General features: G+C 46.1%; 1 protein-coding gene and 1 long non-coding RNA gene across 2 annotated transcripts in view; one reads left to right on the forward strand and one right to left on the reverse strand.

Annotated features, from left to right (window-relative positions):
* LOC138481393 (uncharacterized) overlaps positions 1–22,666 on the reverse strand; it is a 51,101-nt gene that overhangs the window by 23,005 nt on the left and 5,430 nt on the right. The window lies entirely within an intron of this gene.
* FOXC1 (forkhead box C1) lies at positions 13,633–16,073 on the forward strand. Its single transcript, XM_069613523.1, has one exon. The coding sequence runs from the start codon at positions 14,123–14,125 to the stop codon at positions 15,566–15,568; it is 1,446 nt and encodes a 481-aa protein (XP_069469624.1). The 5' UTR covers positions 13,633–14,122; the 3' UTR covers positions 15,569–16,073.

Here is a 22,666-nt window from a genome sequence, read left to right on the forward strand (position 1 = left end):
GGCTTTCGGGTTGATGTGATAGGGGCGTAGATGGCAGTGGTTGTCGATGGAGTTTGCTTCGAGGGCGTTGAGGCGCTCTTTGAAGATTTGCCCTTCGAGGTGCGTCGGGTCTCCGACGGCGTCGGTGACCTCGAGCGGTCGACTCGACTCGAGCAGTCCTTTTCGCTCGGTGTCCTGGAAGGTTCTCTAGCCTTCCTTTTTCGATCACCCGGGCTCGAGGGCGTGCGAGTGTCAGAGCGATGACGCTCCCGGCCGGCTTCCGAAGAAGGCGCAGACCGAGGCTTCGCTTTCTCAAACACCTCCATCATTTTGACCCAGATGCTTCCCACTCTTCAGAAGACAAATGTTTTGTGGGGATTTCCATCCTTTTTGGGGACTCGTCTGAGGACGATGTGGAGGGAGACCTGTGGCGTCGTTTCTTCGACTTTTTCGTCAAAGACGACGAGCGATGGGAATCGCTTCGGGACCTGGACCGATGACTTTCGCATCGAGGAGATTTCTCCTCACGGGACCTCGACTCGACGCTAGAGGCTTTACGGTCGGGCTTGCGACCTACCTGTAGTTTTCCTTTCCTTTCTCGCAACGCCTTTCCCGTCATCGCCTGACACTTCGTACAAGCCTCAATGTCGTGGCCTTCTCCGAGGCACCACAAACACTCTCGGTGCGGGTCTGTGATCGACATTTTTGAACCGCACGACTTGCACTTTTTGAAACCCGATCTCGGGGTCGTGGTCGGCGTCGATGATGATGACATATTCATTTATTTATTATTCTTCACAGAACTCGAGGCGCGCCGAATCTTTGAAGCAACGTATACTGCGGAAAAACGGAACTGAGGCCAACGGGCGCCACGCGTGCTACTTATACACCCGATGACGTCTCCCTCGACGGAGGCCTTCCAGGGTCCATCGACTCGACGATGTCGACGCACGGCACACTGCCGAAAAATTTCCGAAGAGCAGCAAAGCTGGATGGAATACATCTAAGATGAGGAATACCTTGGAGGACACAATCCACTCGAAAAGGTTTTTACTAGGCATGGGGGGAATTTCATGGCGTACTCTTCCTGCAGCTATGGGGTGGAAGAAGTGACCTGTGACATTAGGAGGCAGGAGGTAGTGTTCAGAGTCAAGGACCACTTCCTCGAATCCCGTGTCCAGGTCAACACCAATCAAAAGAGATCTCTCCACCCAACTGGAGGATACTGCTGAAATTGCCATGCCCGAAGTTTTTCCATGTTTCAAGCAGACGGTCGAGGAAAGGATGACTCTTGCTGATGCCTGTGAGACTGAGGAGCAAAGACAGAAGCTAAAGCAGGTATTCCCAGAATTCCAAGATATCTTTTCAGTGGACTCACATGACCGTGGATGCACAGCACAGATATACATTCAACCACCATACCCATGGACCCCGTGATGGCACCAGTATTTGTGAAACTCACTCAACCTGTGGTCCATTTATTAAAGGCCAAAGCCAAGTGGGAGTGGGGTCCGAACAACCTGAGGCAGTTAAGCAATGGAAAAGAAGACTTTCCCAGGCTCCTTGTTTAACTTATCCGATAAAGAACAAGATGTTCTTCTTGGAGACGGGGTTCCCAGATGCTTGCCTAACAGCGGTGTTGTATCAATAGCACAACAAGGTCAACAAAGTCATCTCGTATGTGAACAGGACTTTGTCCTTTGTGAAGGAATAATTCAATGACTGCAAGAAGGCACTCCTGGCAACAGTATGGGTATTGAAAAGTTACTGCCCATTCATCCAGGGGGAGCACATCATTGTCGAGACTCCTCACCAACCCTAGAAATATCTCCAAAGTGACAGAATTAGGGTGGTGAATGTTAGTAATTCCAGAGTTACTTCCTGGATTCTGACTTGTGGTGGTCAGATTGGCCAAAACAAGAAGAGTTCCCTAGCACAATGGTTGGCAGACTTGCATGATTGTGCTCAAGAAAACTGTCTCGAAGACGAACGTTTAATGACATTAGCAATCCTGTGCGAGGTTGCCTACTGCCCACACATGGACCAGGACCTCAACACTTAACTAAAGGGGTGTCTTGTGTATGCTCAATTTCAACCCAGTTCACTCACACACAGAGCTCCCCTACAAAAAGTGGAATGACACTGCCTTGGTCAGATTTGCAAGTCGATTTCCTCAGGCCAGTGATCCGCTCCTCTAGAGAAAACAAGTACATGTTGACTGTGACATGCTTGATCACAATATGGGTAGAGTGTCTTCCAGCCCAGAATTGTAAGGCAGAGACAGCTGCTGCACTAATGATAAACCATATCTTCTCTTGTCTGCAAAGGTTTGAGTCGGACAGGGGAAGCCATTTTACCATTGAGGTGATGGAAAAAGATGTCAGAAGTTCTAGGGGTAAAAAAGAAAACTCAACATTGCTTACCAGCTGGCCTCAAGCAGGTGGGCAGAGAGATACAACAAAACAATTGTGAGGATCTTAAAGAGGTTTGTGGCAGACTCTGGATCCAGTTGATACATCTGATTACTGCTTGTTCTGATGGTTATTAAGCTTACACCATCTTCTGCAACAAAGATATCTCCATTTAAGCTCATGACTGGACAAAATGAACCTCAGCATCTACTCTACAGAACTCAGGACCAGGCCCCGATAAATGCATCCACTACTCGTGAGTTCATTGAAAATTTAAGGAAACACATCCAGCATGCTTTTGCTTATGCTCAGCACAATTTAGAAAAGTCAGCTGAAGGAATGAAAACCTATCATGATCTACAGACCACCAAGAAAGAGTATAAAGTAGGGGAAAAGGTTTACCTGTACAGTTTTCAAAGGAGTCAGGCCAAGGAGTGCACGTTTATCCCATCTTGGCATGGTGCCTTTGAGATTGTAGATAAAATATCACATGTTGCCTACAAGATCTGCATCCCAAAATGAGAACAGAACTGAAGAAAAATTGGCCCACATCAATCAGTTGAAAAACTGTCATCCCAGAGATGCTTTCCGACTGATTGAGGAGCCAAATGAAAGTCGAGCAGAGGAACCAGCCGAGGATTGAAAACCCCAGATGGAGAATTATAACAGATGAGTATTTTAATTAATATCCTTTGAAAATGTAAAAACAAGACATGTTGAAGTGATGTTCTCAAATATTGTGTCTAATTTTATGTAATGGTATCCACTTTCAAATGTAAGTGTTGAAATTGATGTCTATGTCTATGTAAATATTTTCTCTCTAATGGAATGTCCATCTTCTGGGAAAATGTGGTGTGTAAAAAGTACTGAACCTCTTTTTCTTTCTATTGCTAGACAACTAACCTCCTTAACTTCCAGCCTGCAGGCAAGAGGTTCCCCACTTGGGGCCTCAAAAAGAACAAAGAAAGGGGATGCTGTGCCACACATCCCAACCCAAAGATGTAAGGGAAGGCAGGAGGGCCCACTCCCTAAAGAAGGAAGTTAACAGGATCCACACACAAAAAATACAAGAAAAAGCAAAAGAAAAGGGGACGTCGGATGAAACCCCACTCTGCCCTGCTCTTCCCCACCAAAGAGTTATGGAAGTACACGGGGGTGGGGAACATTTAGGGTTTAATCAAAGGCCCCAAAACAGCAGAGCCTGCCAGCATTTATAAAAAAATGTTCACACCGAAAATTGGCCTTTTAAGGCAGACTGTGGGGTTTCTGCAAGTAACACAAGGAAGGGCCAGGTGAAAAAGGCCTACCTGTCATTACCAAAGGAAAATCAACATTTTAATTCACAAAGGCAGAGGAAATTTAAAGGTCCCTTTCCCATAAAAAAAAAAGGATTTTTAAACACTGACACCAAAATGGTTTTGCATGGGTGTTTGCAGTTTAAAGCACGACAAGAGAAAAATGTTCCCCTGCAACATAGAAATGTCAGGGAAAAGACATGGTACAAGTAAACAAGATGTAATGTATATTATGCTTCACATTCAAAATGCCTGCAACAAGGGAAAAGAAAAACTGTGTTCCATGGGATGCATGAAGATTTCATTTAGGCCCAAGGGTGACCATTTTGGTTTGTTGGTGGGCAAGCTTCACAAAGAACTCCCACACTGCAAGCCTGGCTTTTACATCCCCCCCCAGCTATTTACAACTGCAATAAAGTGTGCCCTGCTAAGGGTGTCGAAAACCAAGTGTCTCCCAGACTTGCTGTCTCTGAAAGCCCAGCTCGGGGATGGACAAATGGTACTAGCCGGTGCATCCCAGGTATTTATGAGATGCAACCAACTTCAGGCAACCAACTTCAAAGAGACTAATAAAAAGCTCTGGTCACAGGCTGGCCCAGAGTGGCAAATGGCAAATGGCTTGGCGGAAGCAGAGCTCCTATTTCAATTAACCTAAATATTTGCTTTTATTTAAAAAGGACTATTATAACTTCAGTCTTTTTACTCAGCAACCACAAGTTGCACTAATTACATGTATGTTTCATTTCTTAGATAATTTCCAGGCGATCTTGATGATATAAAATTCATCCAACTTGCGACTCGGGGGAACTGTAGTGGCCACCTAAAGTGGGTTAATGGATGCTTTTAACATGTCACGATTGTGAGATTTGGCATACTGTTAGAGGGTAAAATTAGGAATATGAGGAAAAAATTGCATGTTCCTAACGATTATGCTTTTTGTAAAAACGACGGAAAATTGTGAAACATCCGTTCAAAATGGTCCGGACCGAGCTGTTATTTTATTAAATTCCCCCTGATAAGTTGAATCGGAAAATACATATATTATGGCAGTTACTAGTAAAACACAACATTTTTGACACATAAATATTTTGGCCAAAAATTAGACAAAATAGGGATTGCAAATGGAAGCTGCCATATGGCTGCTCCAGACTCCTACTCCAATCCTTAGAAAAGGGATGGATTTGGAAGGAGAGAGAAGGGTAACTGGCCAATCCTATTTGTGAGAACTCTTGCAGGGTACTCGCCAAGATTCTAAACTTGCTGGTGTTATCACTGCTGTATAAAGTGGATGCACTATGAGGAAGGTGACAGCTGCTGAAACATACCATCTGACAGCCGCAAGGAATCATCAAAGGAGATTGCATCTGGGTGGATCTGTCTATTGCTAGGGAGGCCTAAAAAAGCTGACTGAACTCTATGGTGTGGAGTTGGGGACCATCTTTGAGAGTGGAGTGACCAGACCCTTCCCCTGTCCTTCCAGATGGTCCTGACATGCAGCTCATTTTCCTGAACTTTAAACAGAGGTTTTCTATGTAAGTAGAATTGAACCCTTTGCACCCAAAAGGTGGAGAGATCTGATGGCTGTAAATCCTTTCCATTTATAGTGGTTGGGGGAGGAGGGAGCAAAACTGTGTAGATCCTTCGCCTATTTAACTAAAACAATATTAATTTGAGTAATTCCCTTTGACAGGATACCACAGGGTGATTTATGTTAAAATTAAAAATTAACAATGTCCATTCCCGGTGTGCGCTGAAAACTATAGACTGTAATTTTATTGGATAATCCCATGGATCCAGCTTCCCCAACACAGGCCTTTAAGTGGAGTGGGTTCGGAAATCCAAAATTCTCCATTCATCCCAATTTTTGCTATCCACCTTCCCCAACACAGGCCTTTAAGCAAAGGGGGATCTCAAGTACAAAATACCCAAATCATTCAAATTTTTTTGCCTGACTTTCCCAAAACAGACCAAAGTAAGGGGGGGTCTGAAAAATAAACTGCTAAATCACCCTGTGTTTATTATAAAGCAAAAGTGTGGTTGAAAGAATAATTGCCATATGTATTTGTCCAAATCTGTACACAAAACTGCTAGCCTTTTAAGCGTGTAGGAAAATTGAAATTGCACAGCATTGCATACATAATTGTTTTTATTTATTGGTCAGTTTAATTATTTCTTCAAGTGAAATTTGAAGAAAGTAAAGAATTGTGATTTGTGTTTTTTCAAGCCACCTGTATGATTTATTTACGTTGAGATAAGTTGATTGTGTTGTGCCACAGATAAAGTCGTGTTTGACATTTTAGTGTGATTGTTTTTAACATCTAATTCAAATAAATATAAATATATTTCCTGTACACCAGCCTGGTTCTTGGCTTATTGGTAGCTCATGGGCAGGGATCTAAGGGGTATTCAATGAATTGGAGTTAAGGCTTAATAAAAGAATTGACATTAACTGTGTATTGTGTGACACTTAGCTCGGGGAGGGAAGGAACTCCCTGTGTTGGAGTGGCCTCTCAATAAACCATTACAGTGTCATATCTGCTTAAATTGGGATGTCATTTGGAGGTTTTGTGTAATGCAGGATAGAGGCACACAATGCCTGGTATATGTTTGCTGTTGTGGGAGGTTGCGAAGTAGGACGACAGCTATGGGTTTTTTGTCGTGAGGGTGTCAGGTTGAATGTTGTGTTCAGGGAGTTGAGGAGGCGGGAGGCCATGTCTGGGTCTTGTGTTTTTGTGGCATGGTGGGGCAGGAGGCCATGGGTTTTATGTCCTTGTAGATAAGAATGCAAGATGCCACATATCGACCTTGTACTGCAGAGATGGGGGGTCGCTGAGACAGGATGTGAGTTATGTTTTTTTTCGGGTTTGTGAGAGGCCAGTTATGGGTATTTTGCTGGCTCAGCTCATATTTATCTATCAGTGCCAAACCAGATCCTGGGGCTGACGCCTACCCACGGATTTTCTGGCTCCCCCATACCTACTGTTTTTGATGAATGGGGGTGAACTAAAATGTTAAGGCTTCACACAATGAAAAATGTACAAATACCGCAAATGATGGGGCCACTAGAGCTTGGTTTGACATATGTGCTTGTGTCAGTTTTCTCTGTCTGCATATGTGTAATGGCTATTCTAACTGGCCTATGAATCTACTAAGGCAGCTCAAATGAACACACGATTAAATGTGCAGCGTGCTCCTCTGGCTGCATCTGCTACTTGTTCTCTCTGCACACCCTGATAAGAAGAATCGGCACCGAGATAGTGGGGGGTGTTGGCAGTTTAACCCTGTGATAACTGTTTGACTTAGTTGAAAACCTCATATGAGGGTATCCCTGGCATGTCAATATTAACTTTAAACAAAGTGCTGCTTGGTCATGGGATTCACGATTAATGAAAATAATTGAGGCAGGCGAAGTGATGGCAAGGGAGGCGAGGATGAGAGCCAGCATGGATTGGCCAGCGGGGCTGGCAGATGTTTACATTTAAACACAGGAATGTGCACAGAGTAGAGAGAGGTAAAGAATGGGGCGGTTGGATGTCCTAGTCGGTTTGGCTATCCTTGATATGCTGGCTGTCCTCGGACAATGCACTATTGTCACCTATTGCTAGCGCTGTATTTGAAAATAGCGCTATTTATTGAGACAAATGCCTTTTACCTGCAAGGGAGAGAGAATGGGAGAGGGAGAAAGAGATAGGGAACAAAGATGGCAGAGGAAAGAGAGGGGCAGAGGCGGAAACACTGTGTAGCGAAAGGGAGAAAGGGTGGAAAGGGGGTATCCTGGCTGAGAAGAGAGACAGAGAGGGGAAGTGAGAAAGAAGGAAATGGAGATGACATGCAAAGAAGGGTAGCGAAAAGGCGGGATAGAGAGAGGGGGTCACACAGAGAAAGCTAGAGGCAGAGAGAAAAGAGTGAGACTGGTACGAAAGTATATGCACACTCATACACACATATGCTATACTATAGATGTACTATATTTACTTGAGTGGATACCAGTGGACAGCGAAACATCGCATGCATTCAGTAAGTTGGATGTCCCATCTGAGATTCAACAGTGTCTCCCTTGAGTAATGGAGACAATCCGAGTACTGATCTGTGCGAATAACTGTGATAGAAGCATGAGGCGCGATGGTGCATACGTCATATGTGCCATTGTGTTCCAAAACTGAGAAATAAGGCAATCATCGGAGGCGTCACGGTAATAGTTTGCTTTCGCACGTGTATTTTCTATCAATATGTTAATACGATGCATCTGAACTTGCGAATTCACAAAAACACACAGCCCGGTTCCACGGGCAAGAAAATTGCACAGTCGTAGCTTGCCAGGTGAACAATAACGCTTTTGTATCGGCAGCAAAACTAGAAGTTGTGTTGCGTCACCCGAGGTGCCTGTGACCTTACAACAGGGGCCTGTTTGTAACACGGGCTTGCATCCACGCCGTTTGTGTCGCGGGGGAAAGAAAGGCGGGAAAGCTCGGCTTTACCTCCTTGGTGAACATTTTTAATCGGTAGCAAACTAACGGTGACCTCTCCGTTCAATTTCTATTGTTTTTTGTTTTGTTTTGGGGGGGGTTGGGCACTGCCCACTGTAAATGCGACAACAGCTTTGCTCTCTTTTCTTCACACCATTCGTTCGCTATATAGCATTGGAAAGTTCACGTTCCTTGCACAATTCAGATGAGCGTCGCCGCACCTGCCAGTATTTTCGACATGCCTTCTAGTCATATATGTGCATGAGCGACTACATGGATCAAAAATATTAAATCTGCACTCACGTTGTGATCGTATGGCTGCCGCCCTTGATTTGTTCAAATGTCCATCTTCTTCAAGGCTGTCAGACCAACTAAACAAAGTGTATTACAAAGTGGTCCCTCGCCTACAGGTGGAAACAACAGAAATGCATCCCATGATCACGGGGTGCATTAACTTAGCGCACTTCCCCACCGCCTCCCGTGCCGAATGAGACATTAGCACGACGGGAATGTTATGGGGTTAGGACAGACGGCCAGACTTGGGAAGCGCAGGGGAAAAACAAACGTGTGACTTGTGTCGACAGCCCGGGGCTGAGAGAATAATGTTTCTAGGACTCCCTCCTAGAAAACTACACAGGTGCTAAGGTGAGGGGGAGCGGAAAGGGGACTGGCAGCGAGGCTGCCCGCAACGCGGGCCCGTACCATAGAATAGAGACCGCGTTCCGAGCATCCTCATTGGACAGGGTGGTAATAACTTTTTATGTGAAAATGATGATGCTGCTTTGGCTTGCCTGATCTATTTTACTTTATGTACTATATTTAGGCGATCGTGTGGAAGGAGATGGATAACCGGACAAAAAAGAGCTGCGTTCCATTGCAGAATGACATTCCAGTCAATTATCTTTCTTGACCACTTTCCAAAGTACCACTCTGTGTGCGCATCTACTAAAAGAGATGTCATGCTGGGAGTTAATTACCTGCCTATATGTGCACCCGTCTATATTGAAATCAAGTGACCTGTGTGTGTCCTATTGTCCTGCTTATCGGAATTTATGTCCTTCTATCACATCAGTCGATGGACCCATCAGCCATGTACACATCAGATCGCCAACCTGACACCCTTTCCACCCCTTGATCCCACCGCACGTACTTTCGGAATCGAAATTAGCTACTTCACGCGTTGCCCGCGGCAGATCTACAGCTGTAGAATAATGTGTTCCTTTATTCATTCATACATTGGTGCTGCCGATCTGGCAGCGTGTCCCGCTCCCATCGGCCGCAACGGTCTGCGCGTTTACAGACCTATACCTGCGGGTCGGGCTCCTTGCACAGCAGAGAAAGAGGAACAATTAGAACACGACAAGTCCTCCCCCCAAAGGCGCTCAGGTGGGAGCTTTCGAATCGGAGTCTTGAAGGGAAAACACGGCGTGCTTTCATTGGAGGCCGTCCAGGGTCGGGTTCAGCTGCGCTGCATCGGGGGAAAAACAGCTCCCCTTGACGGGTAATTCGCCGGGCTGCCCCGGAGTGTAACAAAGGCTGCCTTCAGCGCCCTCCCAGGAGAAACACCGGCTGGTAAATACAGCATTCAAGGGAAGTACTCTCTCTCCTGGCCAGGCAAGAACATATATAAGATACAAACATCGCAGCATTTATTCAAATAAACAAAAAAGGATATTTTCACCCTGATTGGTATGTTGCATCATGATTTTTTTCAGTCTGTCTTTAACCGTAGCAAACGCAGGTCAAGTCCTTTAAATAGCGGCGTGCGCAGATGGACAGAAAAACGGCAGTGAAAAGTATATTTGTTTTTATGCTTTTTTATGAAAATCTATACCGGTTCTCCCTGTGGTCCAAGTACATTTTAACGAAGACGAGAAACAAAATCAAGAGACGAGTCCATTGTTTCCTGCGATTAGCAGATACAAAGATGTCAAAGTGTATTTGGATAAATACGTTACCCGATTTTTTTAACGATTTTTTTGCGTTTTATCCTGGAAACTTTTTACAATAAGCAGGCGCACTCTGGAGAAGTCAGCATCAACAAATATTCGCAGATGGCAAAATGCAACGGTTTACATTTAGCGGGCGAATATGTTACTGTGATTCCATTCTTGTGGACAATATCGTAGCAGGTGGATAAACAGGGTTAAGGATTTGAAGACCTCCCCGAAACGAAAGTGTGGGGGTGAGAGGTTACTTCAAGAATGTTTTTGAATTAGCACAATAAACTCGAGCAGAAGAACATCACGCACATTCATGTTTCGCGTCCCTCTTCCTATGCATACCGTTTCAAATGGAGAGGTATGCTTGAATTTGCCGTGAGAGATGTTTAAATAAAGCCCACATTGCCTCCCCCCCCCCCCTCGCCTGGATTCACCTCCGCATTCCAAAATCCAGGCTGTTTCCAAGAGCCGCCCGATTGCTTAACGGGTCTGAGTGAAGGTTGTGGGGCAATGGGACCAAATGGCTCTCTTTACTCATTTCCAAGAGAAAGCAAATTGCGAAAAAAAACACCCTTTCAGAGGCTGGCACTTTAGCCAAATTACCCCTAATTAAGCTTAATGAGCTGTCCGATTTCAAGGACACACTCACACCCACAAAAACTAAAAACAGGCGTGTTTGAAGTGAAGTGTGAACGTCTGTTCCTTTAACTCTCTGTCCCTTTTGCCTTTCAACATACAGGAAACATTTCCCAGGAACAATGAGGCGCAACCAAAATAGACCTTTCCGTCCTCAAATAATGGCACTTTTTATGCGGCGGCGGCAACATTGACCTTCGCTTCAGAGGGCATTCCACGACCTGTGGACCCAATGTCCCTGCTGCACGCTGCATCCATCGCATGACTATTTCATGGGATCGCCAGGAATTCCAAACATGGAAGATGTTAATGTTTTGTCCAATTGGGGCATTTTTACACTTTCGTGACAACCTTTTAGACGAGGATAGCCTTATTTTTTTAGCCACTCCTTATTATTTTTCCCAATTCTTGTTTGCTTTCTCACTCCTCGAATATCCCTCACTACAACATAAGACGGCGTGCAAATAACAATGCCCAGTTCAAACAGTGATATATTAGGTGTCTTTGTGGAGCAGCAGATTACATGTATGGCGTGCTTCATATTCGGAGGCAAACCATTCTGCGAATTATAATCGAAAATGAATCTACTTCAGACTATGGCCTGGGGCATAGTCAACTGGCAGTATGTTTTACTCCGTTTTTCAAAGAGTTGCTGAAAAGTAAAGAGTAGTTACTGCAGCAGGCAGCAGAATGGGGGTAGCGGTGGGGTGCGTAGATGGTTTGGAGTGCGGATTTTTTGGGAAGGCAAAATGATAGAACCAATCCGGGGATCCCTGCATGTGTGGGGCAAACCTTGAGCCGCTGCCCAATGCATGCAGGTGGTCCCCCAAGACACTGGTGCGTCAGAGCGAGGAGCTCGGTTACCCGTGAGAAAACGCCGCTCCTTCACACAGGCACGTTTGGTCCGCCAGCTGCCCGAGACCAAAAGGAGGAAACGCCGAGCAGGCATGGTGTGTGTTTCTACATTATCGCAGCGGTGTGAAGAGGGTGGGTTCTGGCACCCTCCACTGGCGCCCCCGCCCCCTCCCGCCCGCATGTTTGGGGATTCAGGATTTGTTGTGAAAAGGTGGGCTGGTGACTGGGACAGCTCCTCCCTTGCCGTGGGGAGAAAGCACGGCGTTGGCATTCAGCCTTGCCTGTTTGTTTATGTTTGTGCATGTGCACTTGTCGGTCTATTTCTTTGTCTGCATCATGTGGGAAGAGATAGCTAACACGTAGGTCTGCATGTCGGTGTTGCTGTAATTAAAACCACCTGGTTTAGCGGCGACAAAGGCCGCTCTTTCTAGAGTGATGTTCATGATAGCCTGGGATGCTAAACACCTTAGCAGACTGTCCGGTCACATAGCATCTGAAAACGTGTACTTCCTCGGAACGTGGGGTCTTGGCTCCCAGTACAGGAGCCTGGCAGAAGCATCGCGATGGGCCGCACTTAGTATGGGGTAGTATGGAATGTTAAGGCCATTCAGAAACCAGGATGCGATAGAAAGTGCGGGTGAGGAGATGCGCATGTTACTGACTTTAGTCAACAAAACGCAGTTTTAGGAACAATCACACGGCGAGTGACAGACACGCACAGTGGCGCATATCTGGCAGACTATCTCTATCGCGGCGCTACTTGTGTGGCTGTAGCTCTCATGTGCAGATTTTGGAGATGCCAGCGTATTTCCACAACCAGCCCACCTTTGTACCCATGGTTCATCGTGCTTTTTTGGTGCATGGCGTGCTGTGCTGGGCCTGCTTGGTGTAAAATCACAATGATGACGCGAAATGTTGGAAATTGCATAGCGTCCAATTCTTGAGAGAGAGTGTTAGGACGCATCCATATGTCTGAGTGTACGGAACATTCATATGTCAGTGAGTATACGGAGGAGCTTTATCAGTCAGTAGCTCATACGAAAAGATAAGCGCTTTATATAAAGTACACAGCGATAATGTCCCTCGCCCGAGTTTCTTTCTGTAGGGCATACCTTGACAAAAGCCTGGAGGGAGGGGGGGGGGTGCTGTCCGGCTGTAGGACATACCTTGACAAAAGCCTGGAGGGGCAGAGGGGGACTGTCCGGCTTTACATGAACAGGGGTAATGTCTATGTTATACTATAAGCACAGCCCGAACCGCGTTTGTGTCTAAACATGTACATCTTTTTACGCGGGATGAAAAAAAACACACATCCTTTCTACAAGTGAACATGGCTGGGTGAAAGTTAGCAGAAACACATCGGTCATGAAATTGTTTGCATGGTTCCAAGTGAGGTTACACTGCTGAAGTGATTTTCACTGCCAATACAAACCCCAATTCATGGAACTGTGCAAAGTGTATTTTTGCAGTGCAAAGTCAGTGCAAATTTCATTTTGTATTGCAAAAATGACTTTGCCCCGCAACAATACAGTTTGCACAGTTCCATGAATCAGGGGTTGTGTCGGCAGTGCAAAGACACTTTTCAGCAATGCAAAGTCAGTTTGAACCGTGCCGAAAATTCCATGAATTGGGTGTCAAGGCTTCAGGCCCACCCTAGCAATGATATCAATTTGGCAGCCTTTCGTACATGCCTGCGAATGATTTTGCCTTGGCAGACATGCCAGTGGGTGCCACCGGTGCTCAGCTAACGCCCAGCAATTGATTGCTCGTTCGCGATGAGCGAAGCAAACGAGGACTGCAACACAGACGGAGGGAGGAGGACGCAGGTAGTGTTACGGGAGGTGGGTGGGGGCTGATACACACAGACACACATGTTGGCTCGGTGTGCGGCGAGGGGAGAGCAGGAGCGTGTGTGGTCAGCTGCTCCAGTTCCCTCTCCTGCTCTCCAACTCTCAGCCCAGCTCGAGCTCTCATTGGTCCTTGGCGGAGAGGTGGGCGTGGTCCGCCCGGCCCGGGGAGTCGCGTAATAAAGTCCTAAGCCTTGGTGACGGATGCTCAAAAGTTCAGCCGTTTTTTTGCCCTCATCCCTCTCTTCGCCGATGCATCCCCGAGCAGACAGCGCCTGTGGAAGGCTGGCACAGACACACTGACACATGCACAGGGGTTAGTGCAGAGACACTGCCCGCCCTGCTCATTCCCTCAGCACGCCCTCCTCTTCCCACTCGGCACACTTGGACTAACACTTCGGGTGGAAGAGACGCGCCGAAGAGGGAAGGAAAAATCGCACAGAAAAACCGCGCGGAGACAGCAGAAGTTTGGGGCCAAAGTTGCGGGCCCTGCCTTGCGAACTGGGAGCTGTGCCTGGGCGGCGGGGCCGGGCGCCCTGGACTTTCCCCCTGCTGCCTCGGGAGAGGGGTCGCTAGGAGGCTGCGATCCCCTCTACTCTCTCCCCGCTGGGAGGGGGAGGCTGCTCTGAAGAGGGGGGGGCAGAAGCCCAGGGAGAAACTGACAGTCCCGCCACTCAACTGGCCGCGACCATGCAGGCGCGCTACTCCGTGTCCAGCCCGAGCACCCTGGGGGTGGTGCCCTACCTGGGCGGCGACCAGAGCTACTACCGGGCGGCGGCGGCCGTGGGCTACACGGGCATGCCGGCCACCATGAGCATGTACTCGCAGCATGAGCAGTACCCTGGCAGTCGCGGCTACGGACCCTATGGAGGGGCTCCGCCGCCACCCATGCAGCCCAAAGACATGGTGAAGCCGCCCTACTCTTACATAGCGCTCATCACCATGGCCATACAGAACGCGCCAGACAAGAAAATCACCCTCAATGGCATCTACCAGTTCATCATGGAGCGCTTCCCCTTCTACCGCGACAACAAGCAGGGCTGGCAGAACTCCATTCGACACAACCTCTCGCTTAACGAGTGCTTCGTAAAGGTGCCCCGTGACGACAAGAAGCCCGGCAAGGGCAGCTACTGGACTCTGGACCCGGACTCCTACAACATGTTCGAGAATGGCAGCTTCCTGCGGAGGAGGCGACGCTTCAAGAAGAAGGATGCCGCTGCCAAAGAGCAGCCGCCCCCGGGCAAGGACGAGAAGGAGCGGCCGCTGCTGAAGGAGCAGCAGTCGGCCCACAGCGCCTCGGGGACAGTGGGCCAGGAGATGGGCGCTGCGCAGCCGCTGCGCATCCAGGACATCAAGACTGAGAACGGCACTGCCTCGCCGCCCCAGTCGGCCTCGCCAGCCCTGCACCCAGTGCCCAAGATCGAGAGCCCGGACAGCAGCAGCAGCCTGTCTAGTGGAAGCCCGTCGGGCAGATCCATCAACTTGGAGGCGGGTGACCCCCATCAGCAGCACCACCAGCAGCAGCACCACAGCCAGGGCTTCAGCGTGGACAATATCATGACCTCCCTGAGGGGGTCCCCGCAAGGTGGAGGGGGCGAGCTGGGCGCCGGCCTCATCGCCTCTACCAGGACAGGCATCACCCCTTCCTTGTCCCTCAACTACTCGCCAGGCCAAGGCTCCCTCTACAGCTCGCCATGCAGCCAGAACGCCAACCCCAGCGCCGGGACCTACCATTGCAACATGCAAACTATGAGCCTGTACTCTGGGGACCGGACGGGCCACTTGGCCACCACCACAGTGGAAGACAACCTCCCAGATTACTCCATCACGACCACCACAACTGCCTCCAACCACGGGAGCCTGGGCTCGGGCCAAGAGGGCCACCACCCGCACCAAGGGCGCCTGGCCTCCTGGTACCTGAACCAGGCCGGGGACCTTAGCCACTTGGCCGGGGCCACCGGCTACCCTGGGCAGCAGCAGAACTTCCACTCCGTGCGGGAGATGTTCGAATCGCAGCGAATTGGACTCAACAACTCGCCGGTGAACGGAAATAGCAGCTGTCAGATGTCCTTTCCTTCCAGCCAGTCTCTCTATCGCACCTCGGGGGCCTTTGTCTATGACTGCAGCAAATTTTGAACCCTCTTCTCAATATCACAAACAGGGCCATGACGAACTTTTATCTTTTATTGAGAATATCTTCTTACCAAAGAGCCCTGAAAACAGTTGGTAGATGATATGCACAGGGACCCCAAGCATGTCTTGGTTTGTAAAAAACAAGAAAACAAAAAAAGGACAGTGTTAACTCCAAATAACACGTAAGTTTCTTCATGCTTTTGAAAACGCCGTATTCTGAAGTGTTATTTCGAATAGAAATACAAGGGGCAATCGTGCGATGGACTTGTGTAAAAGTGTAAATTGCAATATAGTAATTTATTTTTAATGTACTCGGATGTTACGGACCAAACGCCAGAAAGTGTTTCCAACCTGACGTTCTGTTGCCGAACACGCAGACCTATTGGTTTATAAAAAAAAAGGGAACTGTATTTATCCTGAATCTATCGATTTATCATTTTTGTTGGAAATATTCCGAAGGTATTGCATTGTTTGTTTATTAATAAATTACCATTCAATTTGAATAATACCCACGCCTTCTTTTTTCACACAACATACGTCAAGAGTGACAGTTCGCATTGGCAACTTTTTCTAATCGAAAATGGTGTTCTTTTCTCTGATCACGTTTATTCCCTCTATCTCCTGGGGGTGGGGGGTGGGGCTGGGGGTCTGTTGATTTCAATCACAACTGAGTTTTAAACAAGCCAAGATAAGGGAGGCAATATAAAGAGATTTCTCTTGAATTGAAAACGTAAAGGCGCGTGTGTACAACAGCCACGGCCGTCATATGCATCCGAGGCGAACATAACCAGTGTGCATTTTTGTAGAGTATATACTTTCATGAACCAATTAGTGTTCCTTGCGTGACTTATAAACCAAGGCGCATTTTCAATGCTTCGCATTTGGTGTCCGTGTGTTGTTCTGGTCTTGAGCTCATGCTTTGGAGCAGATAATGTGTTAGCAAATAAGTACAGACTCGCCCATGCTGCTCATCTCGGCTTGCTGCAAAGACCCTATTGGGTCTCCAGCTTTACTCGCGCTCTATGTCCTCCTAAAGATTGCTGAGGGGGCGCTCGTGTAAGATATGTGCATTTTTGCTCAGAGCTATTACCTTCTTTGTGCACCGAATGTGCAGTGCGGGAATCCGAGACACCACTCCCGTGTGACAACATATCTAGAGGAAGTCCGGGCCTATCCATTACCTCTCAATGATCTGCATTGTCAAACAGACTTTGAAAGGTGATTATTTGATTATGGATGTTTAAGGCCTCGGTTAACTTTCAAGATTACGGGTGCTCTATCTGCCTACTTATCTAAAGACAACACTTAGCAGTAATTGTTCTCGCTTGTTGTCGAAATTCGATCCACGTGAATGGCGGATCCCAGGCACGAGAAACTAATTCGAACCCGATGTGACTCCTGAACTCGTAGCTTCCCTCGAAACCCCCTAAAAGGGAAGAGGAAGGATTTTAAACACTGGGCATTGCTTGTCTCGTTTGTTGTCATTGGAAATATGTGGCCTTTGGTCATTTTAAACAATGCACACATGGTGAATACAGCCCAAAACGATAGCTACAAACAAAAGTATACTCTTATCTCTGCATTATGTTTGGTATCATTTTTCCCTAGCGCCTTGCCTTATCAAACTTATTTTATCAAACAGTGGGCCTGATTTACAAAAATGTTTTAACATACGAAAGTCCTATTGAAAACATTGTTGTAAATCAGGCCCCGTATATTTAAGTTTAAATTGGAAGATAGCTATCAAAAAACGTGCTTCTAGCAAGGTCATCACACGAAGCTTCCCATAGGACTTGGAGATATCAACAGTATTTATAACATAAGGTAATGTACAGCAATTGAATTGGTAAGAAAGTTAAGATGCGCCATTGCCCACATTACAGTGTATTTTCCCATTTTTAAAACATTTCAAATATAAGTATTTAATGCAAATGATAGAGTTACTATCACTTGTGCCTCGAAATTCATGCAATAATTTGTGCTATGAATTTAATCGTTAGCGATTTTCATCCTTCTTAATTTGAACTTGAAAGCTGTTCCCATACGGCCGCTTCTTGTGAAGAGGTGTGCGGATGGTGGGGACCGGCACAGCTATGTTACGATAGTGTAAACTGGATCGGACTGGCCTTTCAAACTCTCTGTAGGTTACCCGCTTCAGGCATATAGCCCCAGAACCAGGCGGCAGCATTGGTGGAATATCGGGAAAGGGAGTCGAATGACAGCTCGCGAGATGCAATGAAAGCCAACTACCTCGGTGCCCAGTCACTCTGCCCCCGAGGCAGCCTACGCACCCTCCCAACACTGCCACTGCACGTTGCACAATGCAGAGTGCAGGAGACTTCAAGGGCCTGATTTAAAAAGAGTTAAAAACGCCCTTAAAACATATCCGGCCCATGATGTTGGACTCCCCTTGGGGTCATCATTTCCATCACTCTCGGCCTGGGCATGCATGCCGTTTAGACCCACGCCCGCTGCGTTTACTGCCCGTTTACCCCCCAGCTGCTGCCTGTGTTTTGAAGAGACACGTGAGTCGCGACGAACAGAGCAGCAGGTGAAAGGTCACCCCCATCTCCTGCATTCCGTTGGCGTTTTGCTTTCTACCTCCGTAGATGGGACACGCACTCTGTTTTCGTTTAGGGACATACGTGTACACGCTATATTTTAACGTCCCTAGCTTCCTCTGGACTTTTGTCGAGAGATAATCCAGTTTGACTGTAGTTATTCTTGGGCAGACGTCACCTGAACCAATTCTGTGCAGAGAAAAATGATCCACATTGTTGGTTTGCCCAACAAGTGCCTCGGTGCGTAGAAGCTTGTTTTTGCAATTGATAGATTAATGCTGAAGTACCGGGTTATCATTGCAGTGATTATAATCCTATTCTGTTCTCCGTTATAATGTATTAATCACTCCTGCAACATGTATCTTTATTTAGGTGTCACGTTACTGCACATTTAAAATGCATATACCTTAATTGGCATTACAGTGAACGTTTATCGGACATACATATGAATTCACAAACACGTTGGCTATGAATTGTGTATGAATTCTCAAGTATTTGCAAAGACAAAGAATGCCACACTCCATCGAACGTAATGGAGATCTCATTAGGCCCATCATTTGGATCATTTTTGAAACTCTATCCTGTTATTTGGTTTTCCTACACAGTTACAAAATGCACCGCTTTTCTAAAAGGAAACGCAAATAATAACATTAAAAACGAATTTGTGGATATGAAACCAGTATGGCTCGAAGCTGGAGGAGTCCATTCCGCTAATCTGGGATAACGGCTTCGCTTTAGGGCATGACATTTTAAGTAAGAGCAGCAGGTCTCTGGCCACTCGTCTTCCTTCATCAAGTGGAGGTTGCGCCATGAGAGAAATGAGAAAAGCAAACAGCCAAGTACCATAGCTAATCATAACCAAACAGTGCCCGGCGCAGAGGATAGCCACGGGAAGACGCATGTAGAATTCCACTTGTCTGCATGACATCGCTAATGCATTATCAGCCAAAAACACAGGTTTTCTATGATTCACCTAGAAAGTGTGTTCATAAATTCAATAGAATACAAATAAAGTTGGGCTGTGATATTTGGTCACCGATAATTACAAAGGAATGTCCATCATCCACTTTTTTTGGCAAGCTTTGTTGCATTCGGAGAATATAATCTGTTTGAAGTATGGGCCGTCCACCGTTTTCTTTTTTGACTCCCTGTTATACACATGGTCAATCTAAATCTGATTAACGAGTAGCAGGCCAAGAAAGTAGCTCACTGTGTTAATGCATTCACCGCAGAGATGTTGTGCAACCCTAAATGAATAGCGTTACAACCCGAGCTTGCACTGAAGCATCTCATCCTCCGGCGGGTAAAACATGAGTGCCATTGGGTCTGGTTTACAAACGCGTTTTGAATGGGAAAGTCGCATTCAAAACGATTTGTAATTCAAGCCCATATCAAGACCTTTGTCTTCATTAAAGTAACATCTGCCACCAGAGCTCATATATGGATTCTGTTCGAAGAATGTGCTCATAAGCACACTAGTTATTAGTTATTTTTTTACCTCCTTTAACAATACATAAGGTCAGACCTATTATGTAATTGAGTAACTTGCAACAGCTCTTGTTTGCACATTAAAGTAATGTACCTGAAATTCAGGAGCCCTGTGAAGAATGCTGTCGTAAAAAAACTGCCATGTCTTTTCTACAACCAGACATTTTCATTCTGCAATGTCCCCTTTTTAGTTGTTTGCAATATGAAATGTTGAAGGCACATGACACGTGTTTGTGGGGATTAACGGTTTGTGTCTTTCACTTACCACTCACGTGATAATTGAAACAATGAATTAAAAAAATGTCCTGGATCCTAAATAAATCTATATTTTTGTATTTTCCATGTCCATATGCGTGAACAGCGTAGGATTCAGGTTTATGAATTCGCAATTCAGCCGTGATAAATACTCATTTACACGTAACAATTTAAACATATTTTAAAATCTTGGCCTTGGCGTACAAATCGTTTTTCAACGGGATTGCATCATTGTAAAACACTTTTGTAAATCAGTCTCAGAAAACTTGTAATGGCCTGGGTTGTATCTCAAATGCATGTATATGTTTTGAGCGGCTATGCAAGAGCATACATGTTCCCCGTTATTGGCATCAGTGCCTCGGGGATAGATCTGCTACATGTTTCATTGGAAGCATTTCCGCCCATGCTACTACACACCGGTGAATATCAAGAGGAGACACAGCGTCATCCCTCTATGGAGACTACACTGGATTCAGAGCACTGGGCTCCCTTGCACACTAGTGCGAATGGCTACACTGGCCAGGTTACCTGGTTGCTGCTTCTCAAGGTGCTTGCAGGGGAGCGAGCGATCTTTACGACTTACACTCCGTGCAATCACGCCCCCCCCCTCCCACCTCTCCTCCGCACACTCATCCCTCCTCCACTCACACACTGAAAGCGACAAAGTGGCATTGGGTTTGGCATTTTACAGCAAGCACGGAATATATTCCGTCACGAACAAGAAGATATATTGTGGGAGCTGTGTTAGTAATTCAAGTAGAGACCTGTAGCCACTAGCCTTTCAGTAATGAATTGCTGATGTCCTCCAGGTCTTCTATTGATTGCTAGAAAGGTTATGCTTGTGGACAACGGCCCCTGGGCGTCAGAAATCTGAAAGTGGCATTTACTTTTCCCTCGGACTAAATACCACGGAGGGCACCTGGGCAAAATGCAAAATGTTGCTTGGAATAGCATGTTTAATATTTTGCAGATGATTTTCAAACATACAAATCTTCTGTTTCTGTTGCAATGTAAAATGTCCTATATTCCGGATGGTTTATGCAATGGTCTTTTACAGCGCCCCAAATATCCAATCCTAAAATATTTACGTCAGAGCATGATGGAAAGTACAATGAATAAAACGCAACCAGTAGATTTTAAACCACTACAGATTTTTAAAATGGGCTTAATAGACATGTGTCTTTGGGATATCGACCATTGTTTAGAGTTGCCCTGTGGCCCTGCACGGTAGGCTCTTCGAGTCCATAATGGCGGGTGTACGAGTTATTTCGGACCCCTGCTTTTCATTGTCCTCTGGTTCATAACGCCATTCATTCCTTTCCAGCGCAGTAAACAAACGTCGAGTTAGGCCATGATTGATGTCTCCTGCGCAATGAAAGCGAGCCAGGTCAGGAAGGAATAAAATTCAATCAGGCCAGTGGAATCATTTTTCAGGGGACAGGCAAGAAAGGAGGGCGTGTGTCAGGGGGGCCGATGTCAAATCCGAAGAGCGAGATTTGGCAACAAAACCCATGGAGAAAGTGTGTTTGGATCCGTTCGCTGTGAAATACAGATTTCTTTTCCATAGCAGGCCGATCACAGGGAGAATAACACGTGACTGCTCGAATTAATTTCACAAATCCAGTTCTCCGGGAAGAACTTTATTTATTCCCATTCTATTGAATGTTATAATTTGCAGGTAAAAATGTAATTCGTGCTGTACTGATTCAACCAAGCAATATTTTCACACGCTGCAAAACAATGCTGCACAGGAAACGTGAAAGGCACGCAGCACTGCTAATTGTGCTGCTACACACGGAAAAGGCTGTGTGTGCGTTGCCAGTCAATACTTCACCGTTGTTTTGTTTATTCTCGCAAAAGATCAATTGCGATCATTTTCACTCGGAATACAAAAATCCACATCATTATTTTTTGGGCGATTTATTTGCGGATAGCTGTAATATAACGTGCGGTTTTAAGTCGGAATGGGATGTTGCCTCGGCCCACAGGAGAATAATATGTAACTTTTTCCAAATGTATGTATTCCGGCAAATGTTGCTTTTGACATCAAAAATGACATTACTATTTAGCTCTTGAGTACATATGGGCTTTGTGTAGTAAAGTGTACTGAATTATGCGGCAGCAAATTGTCATATTAGCAACACGTGTTATTCACCTGCAACGTCAATATCTCAGTGATTGACATTTTATGTAAATGTACTTACACTAAGTCAAATAGTGATAATAAGAACCTATTTACATAAGAATACATGGAATAGTGTCTGTTTTAGCCGGCAATACCTATACTATGAATAAAAGGACGAGTGCACAATTCCGGAATGGGAAACTGCAGTCTGCAGGTGCGAGAGCAATTCTAAGCCAAATGGACTTCTTTTTATCAGCTATTTATGTATGTGATCTATAAAGCACTAGCCCAGCTGGGAAGCAACAAAGTGCTCAACTAAGGGATACTCCCTGAGTGTTAAAAGAAAGGTGCAGGAGTAGCAATGGAGCTGGGATAGATAAGGGGACAAGGTGATGGGGGAACTCAAGATGGGGAGGGGGAATAGGGTTGAGTGGAGCAATCAGCGAAACGTTCTTTGAAGAGTAAAGTCTTGGTTTAATTGTTTGGAAACAGAAAGAATCCCAATCAATAATACCAAATGCACAGGTTACAAATAGATACATAGTGAGAAAAAAACACCATGCACAACCTGCATCTCTGGTCCTTTTTTTTTACTCCGGTTGCTCCATTTTTGTTTGAGATATTTCCAGATATTTTTCTATTTCGTGTTATAATGATGGGATTTTCTTTGAT

The sequence above is a fragment of the Ambystoma mexicanum genome, chromosome 5p, assembly GCF_040938575.1.
Source record: "Ambystoma mexicanum isolate Mex_15411 chromosome 5p, UKY_AmexF1_1, whole genome shotgun sequence".
NCBI classification, from domain to species: Eukaryota; Metazoa; Chordata; class Amphibia; order Caudata; family Ambystomatidae; genus Ambystoma; species Ambystoma mexicanum.